The sequence below is a fragment of the Vicugna pacos genome, chromosome 20 (genome assembly GCF_048564905.1).
Source record: "Vicugna pacos chromosome 20, VicPac4, whole genome shotgun sequence".
NCBI classification, from domain to species: domain Eukaryota; kingdom Metazoa; phylum Chordata; class Mammalia; order Artiodactyla; family Camelidae; genus Vicugna; species Vicugna pacos.
In genome coordinates this window covers 39,298,797-39,322,956 of record NC_133006.1, presented here as the reverse complement: position 1 = coordinate 39,322,956, position 24,160 = coordinate 39,298,797, and the positions used below count along the sequence as shown (strand labels likewise).

Genomic DNA, 24,160 nt, shown 5'->3' with positions numbered 1-24,160 from the left:
ACGTGGCCCTGCCTCCTTTTGTCTTTGGTCCTGGGGTCATGTTAACTCCACTCTTCATACGGCAGGAGGCTGACCTCGAAGGCAGAGTACAGGCCACTGCCTCTAAAGGGACCGCTGAGGGCTGAACCAGAAACCCCTCCTAGCTAGGGCCAAGGAGCGGGGCTGCGGGCTTTCCTTAGACCCTGACACCCAGGACCTGGGGAAGCTCATCTGGTCCTCATGCCCCAGGTGGCAAATACAACCAGAATCTTCCCAGGAGCTAACGGGAAAGGCTGTGTGGAAACTTCTAAACTTCCAGGGGAAGACATCAAATCTGAAAGTTCGCATGGACTGGCTTCATGTTAACTAACGAAGCCTTTCATTCCTGAGAGACAGCAGTATCCCTTGAGCAGGAGTGAGTGGTCAAGTATCCACACACGCCTGGGACCGTGGCATCGGCATGGTCTTACTTGGGCACGTGGCCAGAGGACCACTGCTTTCCCGACGGCGAACCTCTCTCCATGAGATAGCTTTCCCCGTAAGAGAAGTAGCCACAGAAACAAAACCCATGTGGGGCTGGGAAGGCGGCGCTCCCAGGGGTGGGGCTGGTTTTTCACCTCTGCTCCAAGCTGCAGACCAACCTCGTGACTGACCAGTCGACTGGCCTTCGGATCAGAGCGACATCAGTGCTGCCCCAAGGCCACCTTTCCAGAATTCAAAAACTACGCTCTGAATGATGCTGCCAGCAAATCACTCTGGAGCCAAAAACAGTCGATTTTCCTCGACTCTATTTAGTCTCAAAGGAAACCACTGAGAGTTCACCAAGGGAAGGGTCAAGGGATGACAGGTCACCACTGAAAATATTTAGTCTGCGAAGGGATCATGACTTACGTTTACTTAGAGAAACTTAAGAAAGGCCCTGCAGCGTCTGTTGGCTGAAAAACACACGCACGCGGGGAAGAGCTCTGAGTCACCGCCGCTTGAACGTGGGCAGGTCTGCGAGGCTGGGCTCCCGCACGCCGGGGCCCGGGGCCGGGCGGGGAGGCGGCTTCCAGCCGGGCTCACAGTTCGTCCTTCGCTTGGTGCAGAACAAAATGGTGCAAGGATTCCAGGTCTCTACCCCCACTGTGCTCGCTGACTTTTTTCCCTCCGCGGAAAAGCAACAGTGTGGGATAGCCTCGTACCTTTGGGAAAAAAAAAAAAAAAAGCTTGCAAACCAGTGGTCCGAATCACACACACGGTGCTTCTTAGATAAAATCAGAACAGACCCTAGAGTGGTTGGTGGCCATGAAAGGCTATGGCTAAGATTTTAAAATGTGGAGACCCTCCAGAAAGCACCCGGGAGCTCAGCAGGCGGAGCCCTGGGGCTCTTCTCCACTTTCCAAGCCCAAACTACTTTCGAGATTAGCGTAAAGGGGCGATTTCAGCCCAAAGCGGAGCCTCCCAGCCTTTCATGCACACGCGGTGCCGGGGGAGCCGGGGCAGATGCCGGCGGGGCCTGAGACTCCACATCTCCGGCCAGCTCCCAGGCGACGCCCAGGTGCTCTGCGGAGCGCAGGGAGCGGCCCCGAGATCCCCAAGGATACTCGTTTGTCAGCTGTAACTCACCTCTTTCCAAAATATTTTAAAGCCCCCCCCCCATGCCTGGCATCCTGTATAAGTAGATGAGCCTCTGTGCTCGTCTATTCCGATCAACCCCAGCAGCCTCAGAAGTGTTTCAGGAAAACAACACGAAAGGAAAAATATAAACTGCAAATCTCTTAGGCTATCAGACAGCGCGAACAGCTTGGAAAGAAGGCGACGGGTGAGTAACCGACCCCGGCCTGGCCGTAAGGCCCTCTCAGGAAGCGTGTGTCCAAATGCCCCGCACTCAGCACCGCGCTTCAGAAGCCACGCAGGTGCTTACGATGAAGGCGACAAGCCAGCTGGTGGTTTAGCCGGTGAGAATGGCTGCAGAGGGGTGCTGCTTCCCAAGCTCCGAGTCCCAGCTCCTGCCCAGCCTGACGCCTGGATGGCAAGGACTGACCCCCACCCCACCCGAGTCGTGCAAACTCACAGAAGACAAAGAAAGGCTTTCCTTTGGGGGAGCAGCTCTTTTGCTTTTCAAAATGTGGCGGAGAGGGACCTCAAAGGGACACCAAAAATGCTTTGTCGAGAGGGTACGGGCAGTGAGTTATCTGGTTGAGTCCATGACACCAAATGACAGTTCCTCTTGGGAACTGCCCCCGACTCGCAGCCTCCCCCGAGCGCCTCCATCCACCTGGACCCACCGAGTACTTGCTGCAGATGCTGCGCTCCGCGGTGCAGTCCACTTTGGCGATCCTGACCTCCGCCAAGCCAGGGAATTCCTTTCTAGAGAGTTCTTCCCAAGTGGGGGCCAGGTTCTTGCAGTGACCACACCTAGGGACAGAAGAGCCACAGCCGTGGTGAGGTCAGGGGCGGGCTCGCTCACCTACGCTGCGCTGCCAAGCCTGGTCTCTCCTGTAGGAGGCGGTCAGCAATCAGCACTGCCTAGAAGTTTACAAACCGCCAGGTTCTCCCAGCAGGTGCGCAGTGCTTCCTCCCCGATCCCCAGCAGGGAGTTCTAACTCCTTCCAAAGTAGGTTTTCGGATAACCTGATGGAGACAAGCTGTTGTGAAAACAAGTTTAGATTTTGAAAGCATTACCATGATATGGTAAACTGGGCTGACTGGTTTATGGAGGCACCACGGGCAGGAGAGGAGCCAGGAGACAAAAGAGACGCCAAACAGTTTAAAAAAAAGCCCTCCGATTGCCAACAACATTTTAGATTAGATTTCTTATGGTCTCAAATGTTCAAAACAACTTCAAAGCTCCCCTGAAGCTTCGGTGCCTTGGTGTGAGCACTGAGGCCATGGCTCGATTTTGTCAAACCCTCCTTCAGCCCGTCTCCCGCTCTATGAACTGCTTGCCTTCAGTGACAGGGGCTCCTCTGTCCTCATACTTGCTCTACAGAGCTTTAGGTTTGGGAAAAAAAAAAAAAACAGAAAATACACAGCAGTTTTAAAGGCATCACTTACTAGTGTTTCTGCTCTAAAAACTGCAACTCACCCAAGTCACATGCTCAGCTCATTCACTGCTATTTTTCATGAACACGTGGAGTGAAACAAACAGAAGAGCAAAAATGTTTTTGTTTAGAAACAGGACCTAACACTCTGACACTGTTTTTCCAAATGGGCTGTTTCATTTGTGAACACAAAAGGGTGTTCCCATTTTACAGCTGAGGAAACTGAGTTCAGAGGATGTGAAGCACCCAGCAGGTGTAGTTGTTCACAGTACCTCTGGGAACCCATCGCCCTCCCAGCACTTCGGGTCGCCCTGCCTCGCGCTCTGTGCAGCCGGTCTCTGCTCCGGTCCCCGCTCCGGTCCCCGAGGGCCATGGGGCAGGAAGGTCAGGTAGCTGACATCCTGCGTGGCTCTAATGCAAAGCTCTACCAGATTCTTCTCTACCATCCAGAGAGACCGGGGGCAAAGCTGCATCGTCATGTTCATGGTGCACGTAACCAAAAAAGCAAACTATTTAGAAAAGTACCCAGATACCACAAAACTTAAGTTTTATATGGCCAGGACAACTCTCCTCCATTTTATGTTTTCCCCAGAGCAGGTTGAACCTTAAGTTCACCTCATTCTCCATAACTGTTTATGAAAACCACCAAACTTTAACAGATCCGAACAGAGGAGCATGAGGGTAACATGCTTGTCCCAATAACACAACCACATGTAAATAAACATGCAGATGTAGTACTGGCCCAGCGTTGAGTCTGGAGGGTTGGCTTAAGAGCCGAAAAATGGGATGTGACTTAAGTGCCCTAGGACAAAGGAGTGTCTCATTCAGCACTTACCAGGGAGCATAAAACTTGATGAAAGTTATGCCTTCTGCAATGGTGTCATCAAAGTTATTTTCTGTCAATGCCAACACAGTGCCCTACAAGGGAAGGAAAAGCCACAATTCAAATACACCATTTAGAGTAGAGCGGGGTCATGGTTTGGGACTGCAGAAATACAAATCTGTCATCTTCTAAAATGCTGTTACGCATGCCCCAAGGCCACGCAAACATACCTACACAGCTTGCTTTTCTCAAAAGCTCCACAAAAGGGCCGGGCAGCAACTCCTCACAGGTTCTGCGGTCCTGAGCCCAGGAGATGCTGCGAGGAGCTGGCGGGGTACAGCCAGTGTCCCACCACCGGCCAGCCCAGGTGGGTTCAGGTGCGGCTTCTGTCCCCGGGGCACCTCTGGGTGGGCTGGGCCCCAGGCTGCATGCACCCCCTGGGCTGGGAGCCTTGAACTGACCAGAGTCCAGACACCCACTGACTGGCCTCCCTCAAGTCTGCACAGATACCGCTGCTCACTGCCCTTGCCACTCGCACAGCGTGGAGCCGTAAAAATGATCTTCTCTGAGTAACAGAAGGCCCTGAGTTTCAAGAGCACAGGCAGTGGCATGTGCTTTACATGTAACAGGCTTCTTTCCATTTTTAAATTCAAAGTCAACGTGAAAACTGCTCTTTTAAACTAGTTGGAAATTTAGGGCAAAGATGCCACAGGGCAGTCCGCTCTTATGCAATTCTATCCTGATGGTTCACTGCAGAATTAAATCCCTGTGTTTCTCCAAAAATGGCCCTGCAATCCTCTCGTGAGAGGAAGAGCACGGATGATTTACCACGTGGCTCATGCCCCACTCAAGTCCGGCCTCAAGTAACGTGTGTCAGTGACTGGGAGGCGAATCGGGCCATGGGGCCGTCAGAGACCACCACCATCCTTCCTTATGACCAGAAACATGGTGCCACACTCACCGAAAGACCCGCTTCCCGGTGGAAAATGTTATTATAAGTAGAAACCATTCTGTGTTTGATGGAAACATCCCCAGTATATGATGATACTCATCTGGGGTGACCTTTACGACCACTGTGACACACGCTCTCCCGACACATGTGGTCGTGACAACTACAAAACCATTTGTTTATTTCTTAAACCGAAACTTTGACTAACACGCAAGCAGCCTTCGACCTACGCGGGTCCCACTGAAGGCTGTGGGTTTTTACAATTCAAAACAGCTAGGCCTCAGAGCCTCGTGGCTCCAGTGAGTCACGATCTCTCATGGAGATGCTGAGGGCCGGAGAGTGACCGGGGAGGCTGCCTCCCTCGGAACCAGAGACCGGGGGAGAACCTGACTCTGGAGTGCAACCATGTGAACCGAGGCAGCAACGGGAGGATTTTGCTTTGGGAAGAAACTGACACAGAGGCCTCTGGGTCGTGGCTGGGAAACCCGAGCATCGGTTTCCTGGGAAAGCACTATTTGACTCCCCCCGAATCACCTCATTTTCACCCCTGGCTTCGGCATCAGCTTGTACCTAAAGCTGCGGACACGTGACCCCACCCACCTAGCGTGGACAGCCTGCCTTAGCTCCAGACTCATACACTTAACTCTTGCCAACTGCATGCCCCCCAGAGCCTCGCCAAAATTGGCTTGAAAACAGGGCTCATCCCCTTCCTCACGCTCTACCCCGAGTCTCGTGCTTGATGCCCGGGCCGCCGGATGTGCCGGAACTCCATCCCTCCCCGCCAGGCTCTCCAGCACACACGTCATCCTTCAGCCGTGCGGTGACACTTCTCGCCTCTCGCCCCTCACTTGTGTTCCAGCCCCTGCAACACCTGCACGTGTGTGTCTCGTCTGCCTCCCCCTCCGGACCCACCCCTCTTCACAAACCGCTCCGGGTTTTGCTTCCTGGTGGCCTAGGACCGTGCTGGAAACACCAAGGCTTGATAAATGCCGAACAAACGAACGGAAACCCTGACCATCTGCAAAGATGCCGGGGCGGCCTGAACAAATCAAACACCCCTTTGAAATTCCGAGGCGCACATCCTTCCTGCCGTAGGTCTTTCTAAGGGCCTTACCGCCTTGACTGCGGCCAGTCATGGAAATGAACAAAGCGGACCCGAGAGGTAGCAGCCGAGCTCTCACAGCAAATGCCTGTCTAGTGATGGCAGCCAGAGGGAGGAACCTTCCAGAAGTGCTGCCACCTAATACTTCCAGGGCCCTGTCTCCCATCTACTCCAGTCTCTCAGAGGGAGGCTGTTTACATGTGCCCCTAGGAGCTTATGTACAAGGAGCTGAAGACGTTTCTGTTGGGAAGTCCACCGCCGCCAACCGCCCGAATTCCACGCACCGTCCCCACGCCGCCCTCGGCGGCCCGCTCTGGCCTCGCTGACCGAGGCCGGCACCCACCTTGTCCGCCGCGGGCTCGGCCGCCAGCACGGGGGCCTCTGAGGGCCGGGTGGTCTCCGGGGCGCCCTCCTCGGTGCCCTGCAGCTGCGAGTCCACGTACTCCCTCAGCGACTCCAAATCCCGCTTGCCCTTGTACTGATCGATCTGTGGGAGACACGGGCAGGCCGCCGGGCCAGCACTCCTCAGGGCTGGGTCACCTCGCCCGCCGACGCCCACGCAAGACCCCCCCCCACCAGAGATGTCCTCGCAGGGCGCGCCAGCTCTGCAGGGGCTGCTGCTCAAATGTCGATGCAAAGTACAGACGAGCAGCCGAGTTTTGGTTCTGGTGAGAGAACCGTATAGGGCCTGCCTTCGGTGCAGCCAAGGCTCACAGGAGTCTGAGTGTCCTGAGAAGCTGACCGTCGGCTGGGGAGGAGTCAGGGAGTCAGCGTCTCAACAAAAGCGAGCGTTAATCCCTCTCCAAGGTCGTGATCAGAGCAGTTCCCCTAGGACCGTCGATTCGGGTTATTCTAGAGAAGTTTCAGAGGAGTTCCGAAATGCTTCAGGAGAGTGTAACAGGTTTTTGGGTTTTTCTCAACTATCTGAATCTTACCAATTAAGGGAAAGACATTCTTGTTCCAGGGTGTGTGTTCCTTTAAACCAGCGCCCAGACAGCACATACTGGGAATGCGCCACCCCTGTTAAGTCACTTGACCGCTCAGCCCACCGTGGCGAAGACAGACTTCTTCTGTATCAACACGGAGCCCTGCAGACGTACCTTTTTGCCATCGCGGAACCAGAGGAGAGTAGGGTAACCTCGGACCTGGTTTCCGGAGCAGAGCTCGTAGTGCTGCGTGCAGTCAACCTGAAGGCAAAGACCGCGTGCCCGGTCAGTGTCTCGCGCGCCTGCCTGACGAATGGACCGTGGCACACTCGGTGCTCTGCTACGGGACTAGGATTTCTAACAGTCCGCGTCGGCAGCATCTCCGCCAGCAAGCTGCGGCTTTTGGAGAGAACATCCTAAAAGCTGCCCCCCAGCACACCCAAGCTGCGGTGCAAGGCGACGGTGTGCACTCCAGGGTGCACTCTGCTCACGTGAAAACGCCAGTGTTCAGGGAGCAGTATTTTACCCTGCGCGGGTGAGGAGCTGGACATCTGGTGAGGGGGATGCCTGGCCATCTGGGACGGAGAGCCACACCAGTCACAAAGCCAGCTGAGAAATGTGTTCTCAGGTTCAAACTTACAGAGTTTTAAAACCCTAGAGGAGCAAGGAGTCAATTTTAAAGAGAGAGAGAGAGAGAGAGTGTGTGTGTGTGCGTGTGTGTGTGTGTGCGTGCGTGTGCGCGCGCGTGCACACATACGTATTTCGTGCACACATAATAAAGATAAAACTGAAAAGATTATGAAGTTAAGCATTTAACAAGCAATAGTGGGAGCTGCTTCGACGACGATTACAGCCCACCAGGCACCTGCTCCTCGCCAGGCACTGCGCCCAGCGTTTCACTTCCGTCCCCGCCAGCCCCCCTCACGCCGTTAGATCTCCTCGCGGTTTTGCCGTGGGGGAGACCGAGGTGGGGAGAGCTGCTCAAAGGGGGCCAGCCAGGCCTGCCCGAGTCCCAGGTGTCTGCTCTGGACCCTCTCACTGTGCTGGGTGGGCCATCTTATTAATAACTATAGTTCCTGGATATATAGCATCATTTCTCTACTGAAATCAGTCCCCCGGCAAAGCAGAAAATGAGATTTTTATGAAAGGAATCCAGGCAGGGGTGTCCAGTGGGTGCCAGAGGGTGGATGAGATTCCAAGCGCTCGAAGGCCCAGAGCTGCGCGGGGTGTTTCCAGGAAATCCGCTGTGAGGCCTCACTCCGGCCGCCCGAGGTAAAGCAGGAAACACTGGAAGGAATTCCAGGCAGCTGGGCAAGCCGGGCCACCCGCGAGGGTCTCCCGCACACCTGTGTGAGCACGGAGCCCGGGGTCCTTGAGGAAAGAGCTCTTGGGTGCAGTCCAACGTGGACGGTCTCCAAGTACGCCCAGGGAACGTTCTCCAAGGCTTGGCCCCGAATCTTTGCAGAAAGGGCTCTGGGGCTGCCAGCTCAGGACTGGCCACAGCTTCCTAACCCACAAAGGAGCCAAAGCCGTGATTTATCTCTAGGCCATGGAAGAGCCAGGCCACCATCTGGGAAGGTGACATGAATTATCAGGTGGCACACTAGATGGAATTAATAACTCAGGTTTGCGACTCCGCGCACAGAATGAATAATGGGCCACTCTGCTAATTAATGCAGCCAAAGGCGGCCTGTTTCCAGTTTAATAAGGGCTTTCGCTTACCTTGCCAATCTTGACAGTTTCGGAATGTTCGAGGCCCAGAGCCAGCTGCTCCCAGGTCGGAGCCAGAGCTTTGCAGTGACCACACCACGGGGCGAAGAACTTGATGAAGTGGTCTCCTTCGGTGGGGAGAGAGGCGGAGGGGAGAGGGGAGGAGTGTGATTTCCACCCACCAGCTAGAGGTCGGTGGGAAGCACCTCATCTTTGTCCTCCCGCACAGCTCAGTTCAGGGCGAGCCCTTGCACTGGGAAAAAGTGACTCCCCATCAACTATCACAAGGACCCTTAGAACAAAAACTTACTTGCCGTCTTTGAAGAACAATAGGGGGCCAACTCATTATTTGGGAAAATGGCAAAAAAAGGGAAAGAACCAGGCACCTGGCCTGTCTTTCCTGTGTGAGCTGCACCCCCAAATAACCCAGTGGTAAATGAGGGCAGGTGTCTCTTGCTAAAAAGATGACGCAGAGGGGCTAGAATTACAACAGCAGCATTTGGCGTCCCCAGTGAATGAGTGAGGTGGCTGCTGACATCACAGAGAGACTTTCCAGCCAGGAAGTACCTCCCACAGACATCAAACAGAAAGTGATAATGTTGCCAGACCCACCAAGGGAGCCGTGGGCAGGGACACTACGCCACCCCGTGGGAATGCAGTCGGCCAGGTCCCCGCTGTGGGGAACTGTCCAGGTCGGACAGTCTATGTGCTCAGCGGACAGAGGGCAAGGAAGAAAAGGACGCTGGGAGACGTGGGTTAAGAGAGACTTAAAAGAGATACATTAAAAAAAAAAAAAAGACCAAACTAAACTACTGTGCTGAAAAACACACCTGGGTGAGGAAACCATAAAGGAAGGCCAGGGGTGGTTTCCCTAAAGTCAGGGCAGCCCCCCGGGGGGCCGTGGGGGCAGGGCTGGACCTGGGCTGGGCCTGGGACAGGCACGGGGAGCTGGCAGTTCAATTTCTTGGGCTGGACAGTGGTTACAGGGTGAGCGCTTCATAACAACGCACTACCCCCTACGTTTGTTTTCTGTACCTGTGTTTTATTTCACAATAAAACAGAAGGTTTCAAAACCTGAGTGTCACTCCCTTGGCTAGGAAAATCCCACACCTCATGACACGGTGATTTAGACGCTGGAGACTTGTCTAGGCTGTTCCACCTGGACCAGCCTGGGGCCAAAGAGGTGTCAGGCTGAGATCAGACCGCAGGCAGGCTGTGGCCGGGGAGAGGACTAACCCACGGATGCTGACTCGGGACTGAGGCTCAGAGTCAGACTTGGCCGTGGCAGCGTTCATGGCGGCATCCTGTCACCGCGGCAATGGCACATTTGAGAAAAATGGTGAAAAATTCACTTCGAAATATTAGCAGCTGATTGGCAAGGCTGAAAGGATCTCTCCAGACAGGTATGTCGCTACTGTGTGCTGTGAGCTGGAGACGGGAGGTCCAGGCCTCCGGGAGTCCCGAGGGGGAGCCGTGGGGCAGGGGAGAGACCCTGGTGCAGCAGGCCCCTCTGGTGACTTGCTTAGGGAGGGACTGGGCGGGGCTTCCAGGAAACGGTCCACAGTGGGTGGTTCTGGCAGTGCATCCTGCAGGGAGCCCAGGCCCATCTCAGGTTAAAGTGGATCCCTGTTGGGTAGAAACCCTGCAGGTCCACTGCCAGCACATCGGTACCAATTAAATAACAGCCTTTAATTAAAAACAGAAAACAGTTGAAGGCGTCACATCAAATGATTTTAGACCTTGAGTGGGGTGGGTTTCAGCTCCCAGCAGGCATGAAGTTACAAGGCCAGATACCATTTTAAGCCTTTTTAATCGCATTTCCGACCCCGTCTTAGGGGAGGATTTCTCTCCATGGCAGCATTTGAGAATGGAGGTCAGCAAGGAAGCTGAGTTCACATTCACTGCTGAGTCAACGCTTCTCAGCGTGTGCGGAAAGGACTTATATATTATTAACATTAGAAATTGTACACAGATCATTTTGATATTGAGAAGACTATTTCCAAATAACGAGATGCAGTATCAAGAAATATTTTATGTGTAAGGAACACCTATTCTGATGCACGGGCTATCAGGGTCCCACTAAATTCTGGTTGAAATGGGTAAGAGAGACCTCCGTTTCTGCCTCAGGTCAGTGAGCACGTGGTTAATTAACACTGACATGAATAAACACTTTCTTATCCAAGGATGCGCTGGCCAGCCAGGGTACAAGTTACATGTACCACTCACGCTGGGGGAGTCGTCCACTCCCAGGGCCTTCGCTTATGGTTAAAGCTGGCGTTTCCATCAGGACTGAGGTCAAAGGAGAGAGGATTTCCCAGAGGATGAGCATCACGCTCTGACATGACCGGGGCTTCGCGAGTTAACCCTTTACAAGCAGCACCGACGCTGCTACCTGTGAGCCCTCAGGAGGCGAGAAGGGGCTCCCAGCCGACCCAGGAGAAGGAAAGGACGGCGGTGCCGAGATGCGGCACCGCCCTGAACGCCCCCGAGACACGCCACCTACCTTGCGCCACGTGCTGCGCGAAGCTGCCGGCCGAGAGCTCGTACAGGCCCTGCTTGGGCTCGGGGACCACGGGCGGTGCCACCTCCGGCTCCGGCGTCTGGTGAGGAGGAACAGAACAAGGGTCGCTGAGTCCAGCCGTGAAGGCCCAGGGGAGCCCATCAGGGCTGCTGTCTGCCCCCGTCTGCGGCTCTCCTCCCTCACCTGGCCGCCTGCAGCCGCTGGGGGGCGCTGCTGGGCGGAGGGGGGCTCCGGGCAGGAGGCGACTTTGGGGGGGGGGCCTGGGGGGAGGCAGCCCCTCGCCGGCCTCGCCCTCGGTAGATGCTTTCAGACCAACACTCCAGGGCAGCTGGGCGATGGCTGTCCCTGCGCTAGCCTGTCCTTTGCTGCCCCCAAACCCAACCAAACAGAGCAAACACCCTGGGGGATGCCCACCCCCAAGGCTGTTCCTTGGAACGTGACCTGAGACCTCACATCAGATACAGAAGGAAGGAGCAGCGAAAGACACGGGGGGGGGGGGGAGTGGGCAAAACAGACAATGGGAACAGCAGAGAGCAGGAGGCCTGGCCACCCCTGTCGCTGAGTCTGGGACAGGCACACGCAGTGAAGGGACAGGAAGTGGCTTTTTAAAAGGCACGCCTGCCAGAGCAGACACCAGGTGGTAACTAGCCACCACCACACCACACCAATCAAAGTGTCTCACTTTTTAAGGCCAACACGGCTGTGCCCTCCAACCAGAGCAAGCAGAAGTGAAGAAAAGATCACTGAACCTACAGCACGCGGCTGTACGTGGCTGGGTTTTTATCGAGCAGTTCACGCTCCTATGAAAGAGGACGTCCTGGCTAAGTCATTAAAAGCACTCAGGGCTGACCACTCAGAGTTATAATCCTGAGGCACCAGGAGCTTTTCCTTCCTGCTGCCGGCCTGACTAAGCCTTCCAAGTGCTAAGGCCCCGCACAAAACGATGCCTGAGTGAGTGAGGGCTGGGTGGGCAGTCGGTGAGTCCCAGCAAAGTGATACCCCGCACTGCGTGCAAAGCCCACACTGCGTGCCACTCCAGGAGATGGTCAAAGGGCCGGCGGTCTTAAAAGGTACCTGGGGAGCCACTGCCCGTGCCCTGTGACAGGGACAGGCGGCCAGAGTATCACAGAATGGGGACCCTCTCACCCTGCTGGCGACCATGTGAGCGACAGAGGCTTAAGGAAGCAATCTGGAACACTCACCACCAGCCATAAAAATGGTCTTGCTTTTTGTTTGTTTGCTTTGCAACTTTATGTTTGGGAACACAGTCTAAAAACACCACTCAGAAGTAGAAAAACTCCCCTTCGCAAAGCTAAAAACGTTCCTGAGAGCATTTCCGATGACAGAAAAGTCACAAATACCCTAAATACCCACGGACAGAGAAGAGGCCGGTCATGGCAAGTCCACAGGATAAAGCATCAGCACGAAAGTGACACAGCTGTATAAAGGCCGTTAAGGAAATGGACCACGTTTGTACGACTGTAACTACTCAAGAAAAAAATGCAGAAGGAAACACGGAAATAACACGGAGTAGAACGTAAGAGATGGCAGGTTTTCTCTTCCTGGACTTTATACCACTGCCACGACGCTGGGAGGGGGAAATCTAAACTCACCCTGTTTACATACGCAAACGTGTATGTTAAGTCACTTAGGTACAAATACAGAGGAAGTTTTTAGAACGCTTTCGCTTACGATATAAAAAGCAAAGTTCAGAGGTTTGCAGGATGAAGTCTGAGTATCTGAATTTTTCTGTAATAAGGCACACTGTTTCTGGCAATCATGGGAGACCTGGGGACATGGCGGCTGGGCCGCTGTGGTCCTAGGCTGGCGATGGGGAGGTTCCAAGTGGCCATGCCCTCCCCGGAGTCTCAGCCTGGCCTCACTGTCCCCAGCCTGTACTTCCAGCTGCCACGCCCCAAAGGGCTGTCTGGCTCCTGAGATGAAGTCTCACTGCCGTCCTGACACTGGTTGATGGTTCCCTGGGTAAAGCCACCATGGAAGACTGGCTTTTTTGATGAAAAGTTTACTTTCAATGTCTTTTTGGAGACTATTAATTACCCTTTAAAACTGGCTTCCTCCCCTCAGAGAACATTTTCACAAAGGAAACAACCTGAAGTTTACATGAAAGTGACACCTGCTTGTCCAGCCTTCTTGCTGTGACAAAGATGCAAATGCTCCCTCTGCGAGGTTTGTGGTTTCCCCTGTGACCCAAAATTAGGTAAGTCTCTGGTCAACACATTCAGTTCCGCTCACCAACATTCTTCACTGAGCAGTTCCAGGTTTTCAAAAGCGTGAGGCCGAGCAGCACCGCGGCAGCCGCCGGGCTTCCGATTAGCTGGGCCCTCGGCACAGAATCCAGGGGAGAGGGGAAGGCCAGACAGACACCCTGGGAAATGACACCAAGCAGCTGCAGAAAAGAGCCCTGGAACTGCCCACGAGCAGACAGCCGTCACGCCACCGAGCGCCCACCTGCTACAACGCGGCCGCCTTGGTCAAGTGATGCCACTGAAATCACAGCGAAAGACTTCAGACGCTCTTAGGATTTCACTGGGACTGTACAGCACAGAACACTGGGCATCTTCCCTGCTAAGCTCAGCTCGGCCTCTGCAGGCCTGAGCTCAGCGCGAATCCGCACGTGCCAAGCATGATGGGCCCACGATCGTGGTGATTTCTAACAAAGTCAAGGCTCCCGGCGTCCCCTGGGGAAGGGGACGGTTATCAACTTTCCTTAGTAACACTCTACACATAGCCACGTCTTTAAAAAGTACTTTCTGTATCATCCTTAGAGAAGGGAGGGACACCCAGAGTATCAAGGGCACTGAATGACACCATCAGCAAAGCCAGCCTGGGCCGCAGGCACTGAGGGAGGAGAAGAAAAGCAAAGGTCTGCACTAGGGGCGCAGCTGGTGGGAGCGAGGATGAGCGGCAGGTGGAGGCCGAGGTCCTCGGGGAGGAAGGGCCGTGCCGGCCTGGCCTGGACGCTTGGGGAGGCCTGGCCCTGACCCCAGGTGGCCACGAGTCCATCCCTGGTGCTGAGGAGTTCGTGTGAATTGTATTACACGTGAGGAGGCTTAGAGGTTACGTTAAAAAGTAGTAAGTGCTTATCAGTGAGATGCACTCTGAAATATTTACAAAGGACACTCCCTGGGGACGGACTCCGCAGCCAAACAAGGGGGAGGCACGGAAGACAAAATGAGAAAACACCTCGGACATCTCTGCTGAAGCTGAGGGACAGGCACCGGGGACCACCCTCCCTGTACCCCACCCACTCACCACTCTTCAGACCCTTCTCTCTGCCTCTGGGCATGTTTGAACATTTCCATAATAAAAAAGGTTGTAAAAGTTAATCTTTTCTCACTTACGTAAAGTACTTAGAGTGTCAAATAGAGACAGAAAATCAAGCGGGGGTGGCCAGGCGCTGGGGACGGGGCTGGGGTGTTTGGGTTTAATGGGGACACGGTTTTGGTTTGGGAAGGAAGAAAACTTCTATGGCTGGATGGTGGGGATGGTCGCACAACATTATGAATGTACGTAATACCACTGAATTGTACACTTAAAGATACGAGGGTAAATTTTACAGTGTGTGTTTTTTAACCACAATTTAAACTGAGAAGAAAAGTGAATCTCTGCTTACACTATCCGAATTCCAAAAGAGGAAAAAAGTGGCTTTAAGACAGAAGTCTTCCTTTCTCACCTGAAGGGGCCTCTGCTCTTACCCCAAACACACGGGCAGGAAGAGAGGAGGGGGCTTCTGTGTACTCACGGGGGGCTCCTCGTTCAGGGTCTGCAGCATCCAGTTTTCCAGTGTCTGGAAGTCCCGGGGACCCTGGTACTTCACAGCTTCTTGGCCAGGCTTGAAAAACTTCAAGCTGAAGAGGAACAAAGGATTAGACAGGGCGGATTTTAAAGCACTTCAGACCAGAGGCAAAGGTTGACAGAAACAAAGATGTCGGGTGGGCGGCAGCCAGCACGTCCCTGCCACTCTCTGACAAAACCTCGGAAAGAAAGGAAAGAAATGTTCTAGGAGATAACACGTTCACCTAATCCTAAACTTCTAAGTTTCTTATGTTATTCAAGAGAAACAGACGCCCGGCCCTGAGACCGTGAGTTCACGCCCAGGCTTCCCCGGCTTCTCCGGGCCCGGGTCTGCTACCCTCCCCCGGCTTCAGTAGTTTTTAGGCTCTGCATTAAAAAAAAAAACAAAACAGAACTGTTAACTGCAGTAAATGTATCTCCAGGCTACCTTATGGGCCATTCAACTCTTGCAAAGCACAAATATCCATGTGTTGTCAGAGTTCAAGTTTCCAACTCTCATAAGAACAACCTTGACACTGGCTACTATGCTCCATTCACTTTTGCCCTTTGTTTTTCCCATGCACATTCGCCTCTGAAGGTGTCTGCAATAGAGCACGGAGCACTGCCTTTTGAGGCGAGCAAGAGACATCACCAGAGGCAGAAATGAACACTTTGGACCCTGTGTGAGTCATTCCACAGGTGATGGGAAAACCTGCCCTTGATAAAACTTAATAGAAGGTGTCAAGGATGGAGGGGGAAGGATGGCTGCCGACTAAACAGAAAGAAACCCAGCCTCGCATCTGGGGCAGGCGTACTCGTCTGCAACACTCCCCGCTCCCACCGCCCCACTCCTCAGCACGCAGGTGGATTCTGTTCGGAGATGCCCAAGGTGCAGCATCACCCTGGGAAGTCAAGATCCGTGGAAGCCAGAACCATGGGTTTGAACAGCTAACCCCACAAAGGTCTTAAGATGAAGTTTCACATGAGACGAGGAAACCAGCACGTGGCCTGTAGGAGGCGCTGGGATGAAAACGGGCTTATGGGCCTGACCCAGAAGCGAAGTCCTTGGATGGGCGAGATTCCGCCCCTAACGTGCTTCCTGTGAGGGGTCCACGGCCACCTGCGTGGCAGCTTCTACACTTGTCACCGTGACAGAAAGCCACAGTCCGACTCGACTCGGCCAGTGTGCCTGTTCTTTCACGGTGTCACGTTTTAAGCCACTCCCAAGCACGCGCGCACAACTGTGAACCCACACCCACCACCCTGACAGCTCTGGAAGCATGTGCTGTGCCCACGCCTGAGATTCCTGCTCAGTTCCCAGAGCCCAGGGCAAGAACAGGTGCCCTCACAGGAGCCTCCGGGTGCCTGGGGCCTCGGACGTCAGCGCTCACTGGAGACAGACGAAGGGGGCCGTGGGGAGTTGGCCTCGGAGTTCCAGCCCCGAGTACAGCCCCAAGCTGCCACGTGGGCACTTGCCTTCCTGGCGGTCTGTTTCTCTTTCAGGGAGACCGCAGGGCAGAAAATCCCCACTGATGGAAACCGGTGTGCTAAAAAGTTCCACAACTAGAGATGAGAGGGTGTTATGGGTTGAATGGTGTCCCCTAAAAAGATCTGCAGAAGTCCTAACTCACACTACCACGGAATGTGACTAACCTTGGTTAGAAACAGGAGTTTTATAGAAGCAACCAAGTTAAAATAAGGTCCTTAGGATGGATCCTAACCCAACATGACTGGTGTCTGTACAGAAGGCGGAAATTCAGACAGAGAGAGACACGCACAGAGGAGAAGGCCTTGCTAAGGAGCGGGACCGGGCCGATGCACCTACGAGGCAAGGAACACCAAAGGCAGCCCGCTAACCCTAATCCAGACCCCCAGGATCCAGGAACAGGCAAGGAAGGCCGTCCCGACAGGCTGCAGAGGGAGCCTGGCCCTGCTGACGCCTTGATTTGGGGCTTTTGGCCTCCAGAACTGTGAGAGGGCGACTTTCTGCGCTTTTCAGTGGCACCCACCGCCCCGGGAGCGTCCTTCAGCCTGCCCCTGCCAGCATCTTCCCAGATGAGAAGGATTCTTCACCGGCTCAACAGCAAGACCTCAAGACAACTTCCAGAGTACAGGCGGACTTCCCTAAGGCCTGGGAACCCAAACTCCCTCCCTCTCCAAACCTTTACTCCAGTTCAAGGTGCCAGGGGAGGGGTGACATACAGGATAACGTGCTGACACCCCCACCCCACCCCCTCCGTGCTCAGCATTCACGTCATCATTGGATTTGGGCCTCAAAACATCTCCGTGAGATGGATACTGTTTCACAGGAAGTAAAAGGTCACACAGGGTAAATCTGTGAACGCCCTAAGGCCACTACACATTTTGCAGTGCCCTGCCTCCCGCATTCTGCGAAAAAATCTCTCTTCTTGGACTGTGATGGTCACGGAAGTGCCTTCCCAGATCACGTTCGGTGTAGTGGAAGCTCACTTTAGTTCTTTTTAACAACACAAAACCAGTGCATGGTTTTCTTGGGGAGATCATAGCTCCTAACTAAAAATCAGGACACCTGCTCCAACATGGAGTTTTTAGAACTTTGTAAATAGCACCTGTGCTGTGACTGATGCAGCCGGAGCTGCAAGACCAGGTCCGGGGAGCCCTCGACTCCCTCTCTGACGCCTCCTAGCACGTGCCTTCTCAGCCCTGTTACTGGTCCCGCTTCACCCTCCCTGTGGCGTGGTCTGTGGGGCACACAGCCACAGGGCCACACGCAGCCAGCTGATTAGCAGTGGACACCACGGCCAACCATCTCTTGCTCCTGCACTTTGAAAGTAACAGGCTCTCAGCGGTAACATCTGTCCCCTCACTGGTCCCGCTGCTCACTGACTGCTTCTTTGGGATGCTCTTCATCCAAGCAGAGCTCACTGTAAAAGCAGTGCAGTCAAGCACAGGCCAGTGATGCCGCCAGGTCGGTACAAACAGCAGGAAATTTTATCTCTACGGATCTGGTTTGATGTAGACTCGAATTCCACACTCAGGTTAGCAAGCAGTCACCAAAGACCAAGAGTTCCAGAGCCCTTTATGGCAACGTCAAATTTCCAAATGTCAGAGGAAACCTTAACGTTCCCTGGCTTCGCACACCCAGTATTTCATGCGACGCTGTTACTGGGGGGCGGGGGGGGGTCAGCATCCTACTTCAGACCGAGGCTATGCAACGCGGCCAGAGCTGCATGGTACGTAAACGGTGGAGCTGGGATCCAAACCGCGTTGTCTAGGTTCCAGCCCAGACTGCCCCCGCCTTTGCCATATAGCACTTTTCCATGCCGCCCTCAGATCTGAGGATAAGCCCTGGCTTTATATAGAACTGACTTCATTCATCAATTTGAACAAGTATTTTGGGACCTGCAGAGCCCAATCCCTCCCACATCCTTCTGGAAAGGCATCTTCCCTCTTCTGGAGACACGCTCTTCACTCCAACACTTGCCACATGGTCTGAATGGGGCTGCCGTCTTCCCACGAGATCCCGCCTCTCTGGCCACAGGACTCTTCCTGGAATGAGCACTCCACGCAGGCTGGGCCCGTCAGCGGTGGGCCCGCCGCCGCCAAGGCAACAGAGATGCAGGGACGGGAAGTTAAGTCACCTTAAGGAGGAACACACACAAAAAAGTCCTCCCCACGCTGACAGCTGAGTCTCAGAGCTTCCCCCACCACCTTCAAAGTAACCCCCTTTTCTTCATTAAGCCAGTTTCAATTTCTGTTCTTAAAACCAAAACCCTATTTTAACTGTCAAAGAAGTAGGTAGCGTCGCTGGTCACACTGCGGTTCTTTCTTTCCAACAGAAATAGCCCTTGTGCTAGTCATGCGGGGAATTACTCTAGAAAGGAGGCTTAAGAAGCAGAGTGACCAAAAATTCAGACCAAAATTCAGGACAAACTCTGTGCTCATAGTGTAAATGTACTTGTGAACATTGGATGTGACCGGATCTCACGGAGAATGCCATTTTTGTCTCGCAGACACACTCTTTTATAAACAAGAAAACCCAACTGATTAATTAAAGGCTTTTCTGAAAGAATACAAAGGCATCTAACACAGACATGGTACTCAGCGTGACCTTTCTCCGAGCCAGAAATCAGCATCTCCTTGCTCCTCAGAACTACAAGGGAATTGCCAGAAGTGTAACTTGGACTTTCTTTGGCCAGAGCAGCTGGCAAGAAGCCGAGGAAGATGAGGACTCACGTGGGGTACCCGCGCACGCCCTGGGCGGAGCACACGTCCGAGTCGGCCGTGCAGTCGACCTTGGCCACATAGACCTTGGCGTCCTCCATGCTGTTGTACTTGTCCCCCAGGTCATTCCAGGTCGGCTGCAGCCGTTGGCAGTGTCCACACCTGTAACACAGTGACAGTAACAAGCCTGCTGAGGACCAGGTGGAGGATGCTCTACCTACCTCCTTGGCCACCTCCCTAGGGCAGCGGGGATCTCTGATCCGACAGGACAGCAGAGGCGGACAGCTCACAGCCACTGCAGAACCTCGCTGCCCAGCTTAAACCCTCTGGAGAATCTCTGCATTGTTCTCAGCATGAAATCACAGCTCGGCAAAGGGCTGTACTGGATCCCCCTCGATCTGGCCCCTGCTGAGCTCCCATCTGACCTCTATTCCTGGCTGCCCTCCTTCCCTTATGGTCACCGCTGGGCCACACTGCAGCGTTTCCAGGTGCCCGAAAGGGCCACGGCATGGTCGGGCCCATGAATCAGCATTCCTCTCCTGACACATCCTCCCTAAACCCACCTGGCTGATTCCTATCTGCCCTGCAGGTTCAGTTTGGGTGTCACTTCCTCCAAGAAGTCCGCCCTGACTCCCAGGTTGTTTAGTGTCCACCCTCTCCTCCTCTTCTGGAAAGTTCCCTCGCTCTCCCCGGGGATGGAACCAGCTCAGCATTTCCTGCTGCCATCAGCCCTTTGTAGTCAGGTCTCCTGTCACAGAACTGAGACCCTCCAAATGCAAGGCAATCTCGAAAGGAAATCAGTTGTGTTCTCTCCAGGGAGAAGCTTAAAAAAAAAAAAAAAAAAGCTTGCGGCCACCCAAAACTTCTACATTGGATTTGCTCAAACGTATACTTATAATAGTCATTGTGAGAATTTAACTGTACACCAATATCTTAAAACCACCAGCATTTAAAGTAATAAGTTAACTTAGAATTGTTGCTTCTGCTCTTCACACTGCTTGACAGCACCATCCTCTTTCCCGTCGCTAAGCCTACTTTTTCAGTCGTATAGCTGGTCACCTTCAGTAACTGTCAGCTGTCCGCGGTGCCATTTTTGAATTTCATAGTCGCAACACTGCAGACTTTCTCTCACGCCTCGAGGGCAGTCACACAGCATCACCGCACGTGGCTTTGTTTTGTTCTTCCGGTCACCTAGTAAGCGTGCACTTGTGATGCTCACGATGTGATGACTTATTTGCTGTACTGCTTTTTAAGGTGTTGTAAACAACACCCCACACTTACAACTGAGTTCGTTCTTAAAGTAATTTCTCAGTAAAATCAGCGTGGAATCTCGCCTCACCGGGAAGCATGTAAAGGCGGCACGGGGAAAGCTGGCTTCAAGCTGACCTGTCTTCCCTAAGCAGCACTTAATCGAGCAGCGAAGGGAACCCTGCTTTCTCAGAGACTCAAATAAGATATGATTCCCTCTTTCCTGGAAGGTAACTGTGAGGGAAGACCTGCGTCCTGTGTAAGTATTTATGGTACAAGTGCCAAGAAGACGAGCTCTGTCCTTTCCACGACTCCGTCCCCATGTCTGGCACGTGGGTGGCGTGCACCATCCGCCTGGCCATGTCTCAGTGGTGAATCCACGGGCACCACGCAGTCGGCACTTTTGGTTTGGGGCCCTTGGAGCCACAGCACAAACCCCTGAGACCGCCACTGCATTCAGAGGCTCTTCGTGGCCACATAACAGAGCAGAGCCACCTGGTCCTTTCAAGAAGGCAGCCCCAACCTTGACCTCACTGTCACCAAATTCAATGTGACCCGAAAACTGACCAGAGAGAAGCTGTGACCTGATGTTGGCACAAAATCTACAGCAGTAGGACAACCCTGCATCTGCCAAGTTCAGAGCAAAAGTACACAGACCAGTGTTTTCATGACGTGGGGCTCCTGTCCCCCAAAATCACGTGTGGGCTCCCAACATTTCCCAGAGACTGAAATGGAAACAGATGAGGGGTGGCCCGTGGCATGTTCTACCTGAGCTCCACTCTGCTCTTAAAGTCTAACTTTTAAATGTCATCATTGAACCTCTCACACCTCTATTTCATCATAGACTATTAAGAAGCAAGCAAAAAAAGCAGCAAACAAATAAAAACTTTAAAAGTTACTTTTTCTGGGAGCATCTGCCTAAAAGTCTATAAGCTGCTTACAGTGAAACAGGAATGTACCAAGTCCCAAGTGCCCAGTGTTCTCCCCAACTCAGTCCAGGACTAGCTGGTGAGAATCAGAGAGACTCCAAAATTAAACTCCACTGGCACTGCATGGCCTTACTATGTCTACATGTCAGCTACTCTTTAAAAAATAAACAAAAAAATATCCCTGGACAGATTTATTCCACTGAAATTGGCTCCAATTAACTAGTGTATTTAACTGGAAGAGCTGTTCTGAGAATACTCCTTCACAAAGGAACTGTCCATATCAGTTATTTTGTGCCACAAAAGATTTTCTACACCACCAGCAGGTCTAAAACTTCAAGTCGGTTGGTTCTTGCGAACTTGAAACGCAACGTATCCCTTAGATACATCATTAATAAATGACAGCTGTGGCCCAGACCAAAAAGTGTTGGTTTAATTCCAAATGAACTGAAATACAGTAATAACTGGAATATGGGAAGAAAGAGGAAAAGTTTCCTCCGACTTCCACCAGCACATGTTCTGAACAGGCTGCTTTTCTTGGGCACCTTCTCTCCATTCCTTCCTGCATCCCTTCTGCACATCTCAAGGGGCCTCCACCCGCTCTGGGAAAAGCTGCCAAATTCTGCATCAGCCTGCAAACAGCCTTGGGCCCTAAGACTGGCTGTCTGCTTGGCCCACAAGGACCCTCCTTCATCTCGGGCATCTAGGCCCTGAGAGTGTGAATGACAGGAAGTCCTTCTGCTGGACAATTCCCAGGACAGGGTCTCTGAGGTTGGCACCCAGCACACACTAAAGCCCCCATCTGAGAACCACGCTATGAGGGGCCGTCTTCTCAAGGTGGTGACCTTTCCCATCTCGCACTTTGCAGATGACGAGGCCACAAGAGAGCAGAGGGGAGCAGGTGCCAGAGGACAGCCTTGGGTCCAGGGCCAGTGGTTCCTGTTACCAAGAGCACAGCTCCCCTCCTACCCGGGGCTGTGCAGGAGCCCCCAGGACTCGGGGAAACGCAGGCACCCTCTTCCCACCTCAGGAACGCACAGAGTGGAATCACGCCTCCGCGAGTTCCTGGGTTGCAGTTAAACCCTCAGGATGGGGATCTGCCCGGCGGCAAGCTAACAGGATCCGAAGTCCAGGTGTCCAGGCTGAACCCCAGGCTGCACGTGGCCCCCGGGTCCCGGCCGCACCGCAGGCTGCTGCCTCCGGCAGGCGCAAAAGTTTGAGGCTGGGGCACGGGGGACAGGTGGGCTCTGGGCTCCTGGCTGCCGCGAGGGGCGACGACCCCTCCCCATATCTCGGTGCGGGTATCCGGGGGAAAAGTGGTGGGATCAGGAGCCGGGAGGGACGGCCTTTTCCGGTCCGGCCCTCGGGGACCGCCCCCTCCCGCTCCGCCCCGGCCGCCTTGCGCCACGTCAACCGTGAGCGCCCGGCCCGCTCCCCTCCGACCCCGTGCCTCCGCGCGCCCCGCTCCCGGCGCCCGCAGGCCGCGGCCCTGCGCCCCCCGCGTGCGCAGCGCGGGGCCCCGGCCCGACCCGCGCCCGTTGGAGCCCCAGGCGGGCGGCGCGGCCAGTTACCAGGGCGCGAAGAACATGACGAAGTGCGCGGCGCTCTGGATGCCGTGCGTGAACATGTCGGCCGTGTACAGGTGCTTGGCGTGCGGGTCCTGCCCGTCCCCGCCGTCGGCGGCGGGGGGCCCGTCGGCCGCTGCCCCCGGCTCCTGTGCCCGGGCGCCCCGGCGCCCGCCGCCGCTCAGCAGCAGCAGTAGCAGCAGCGGGGCGGCCGGGGCCAGGGCCCGGGGCCGTGGCGAGAGGAGGCGTCCGAGGCACGCGGGCATCACGGCGGGCTGGGCGCGCACTCGCCGCGGCGGCAGGTCCCCTCCGCGTTGCCCGCCGCCGCCGCCGCCCGCCCCGCACCCCGCGCCCCGCCTCCAAGAGGCCCCGCCCCCTAGAGGCCCCGCCCCGCCCGGTCCGCGCGCCCGGAGCGCCGGGCTGGGAACCCAAGGAAAAAATGGGTCCAGGCCCGGGAGAGCCTTGCGCGCGGGGCCTCCAGCACTTCCCAGGACGGCGTGGATGAATCCCGCAGGGCCCCTGCGCCTCCTCATACCCAGGCAGTGCCCTCTCTGCCCGGAGCAGCGCCGAGTTTCGGAGGATCGGAGAGGCCGGGCCCAGAGGCCGCAGAGAGGGACGTCAGCCTCAGTTAATCTCAATTTACACAAAGACCCCGGGATTTCAGGCAAAAGGAAGAAAACAGCTGCTGGCAGAATTCAGGAAATTGAGCAAAAGCGGGAGGGGCTACCACCTGAATGAGTCAAATTCTTGGCCAGACCTCAACTGTAATTTTGGGCCAGAACCCAGAGGTGTGATGAAACCCGCTTTCCAAGCGAAACCCTTGCTAGTTATCCCTGCCCCGCCTCACCCTGGGGGTGAGGAGAGGAGGTCAAAGCACCCTCTTAGACACAAATCCTGCAGGCTTCCTCCTTCAAAAAACGACTGGCTGCCGTCCTACAGCGCCCTAATCCCCCCCCCTTCCCGCCACACATCAGGGTTATAAAGACACCTCTACGCTGGCCACGCTGCCCAGGTGGAAGTGCTGAGAGGTATCCCTAGGTGTACATTGGGTGACTCACCATTCACACCTGCACACACACCTTATTACCTGTAGTAATGGAAGGTTAGGCCCCGCCCTGGGGATCTGAAGCTAAATCAGGGACTCACTGGGTTGCTTCCAGGGCTCCTGCTTGTCCTTGATTGTCCCCAATCTGGGAACCCCACCCCACCCCACCCCCACCCCGGGCAGTTACTCCTGGCGGCAGCAAGGAGTGAGCCCAATGATTCACCTGTCATTACACCGCTCCAGCCTTGGCTTTGGTCACTACTCAGCCTTTAGCTGTGGTTTGCCAAATACCAAACCATCAATCTCCTCTCCAAACCTATCCTCCCAGCCACACTCGAAACA

The 24,160-nt window shown here is 54.5% G+C and overlaps 1 protein-coding gene across 1 annotated transcript; it reads right to left on the bottom strand.

The window, feature by feature from the left end:
• Positions 1–853: 853 nt before the first annotated feature.
• On the bottom strand, positions 854–23,125 carry TXNDC5 (thioredoxin domain containing 5). Its single transcript, XM_072945702.1, has 10 exons — positions 22,780–23,125; positions 19,047–19,196; positions 14,800–14,905; positions 11,019–11,115; positions 8,528–8,643; positions 6,980–7,066; positions 6,223–6,366; positions 3,841–3,923; positions 2,250–2,379; positions 854–1,163 (listed from the first exon to the last, which is right to left on the bottom strand). The coding sequence occupies exons 1-10, from the start codon at positions 23,037–23,039 to the stop codon at positions 1,041–1,043; spliced, it is 1,296 nt and encodes a 431-aa protein (XP_072801803.1). The 5' UTR covers positions 23,040–23,125; the 3' UTR covers positions 854–1,040.
• Between the last annotated feature and the right edge of the window lie 1,035 nt (positions 23,126–24,160).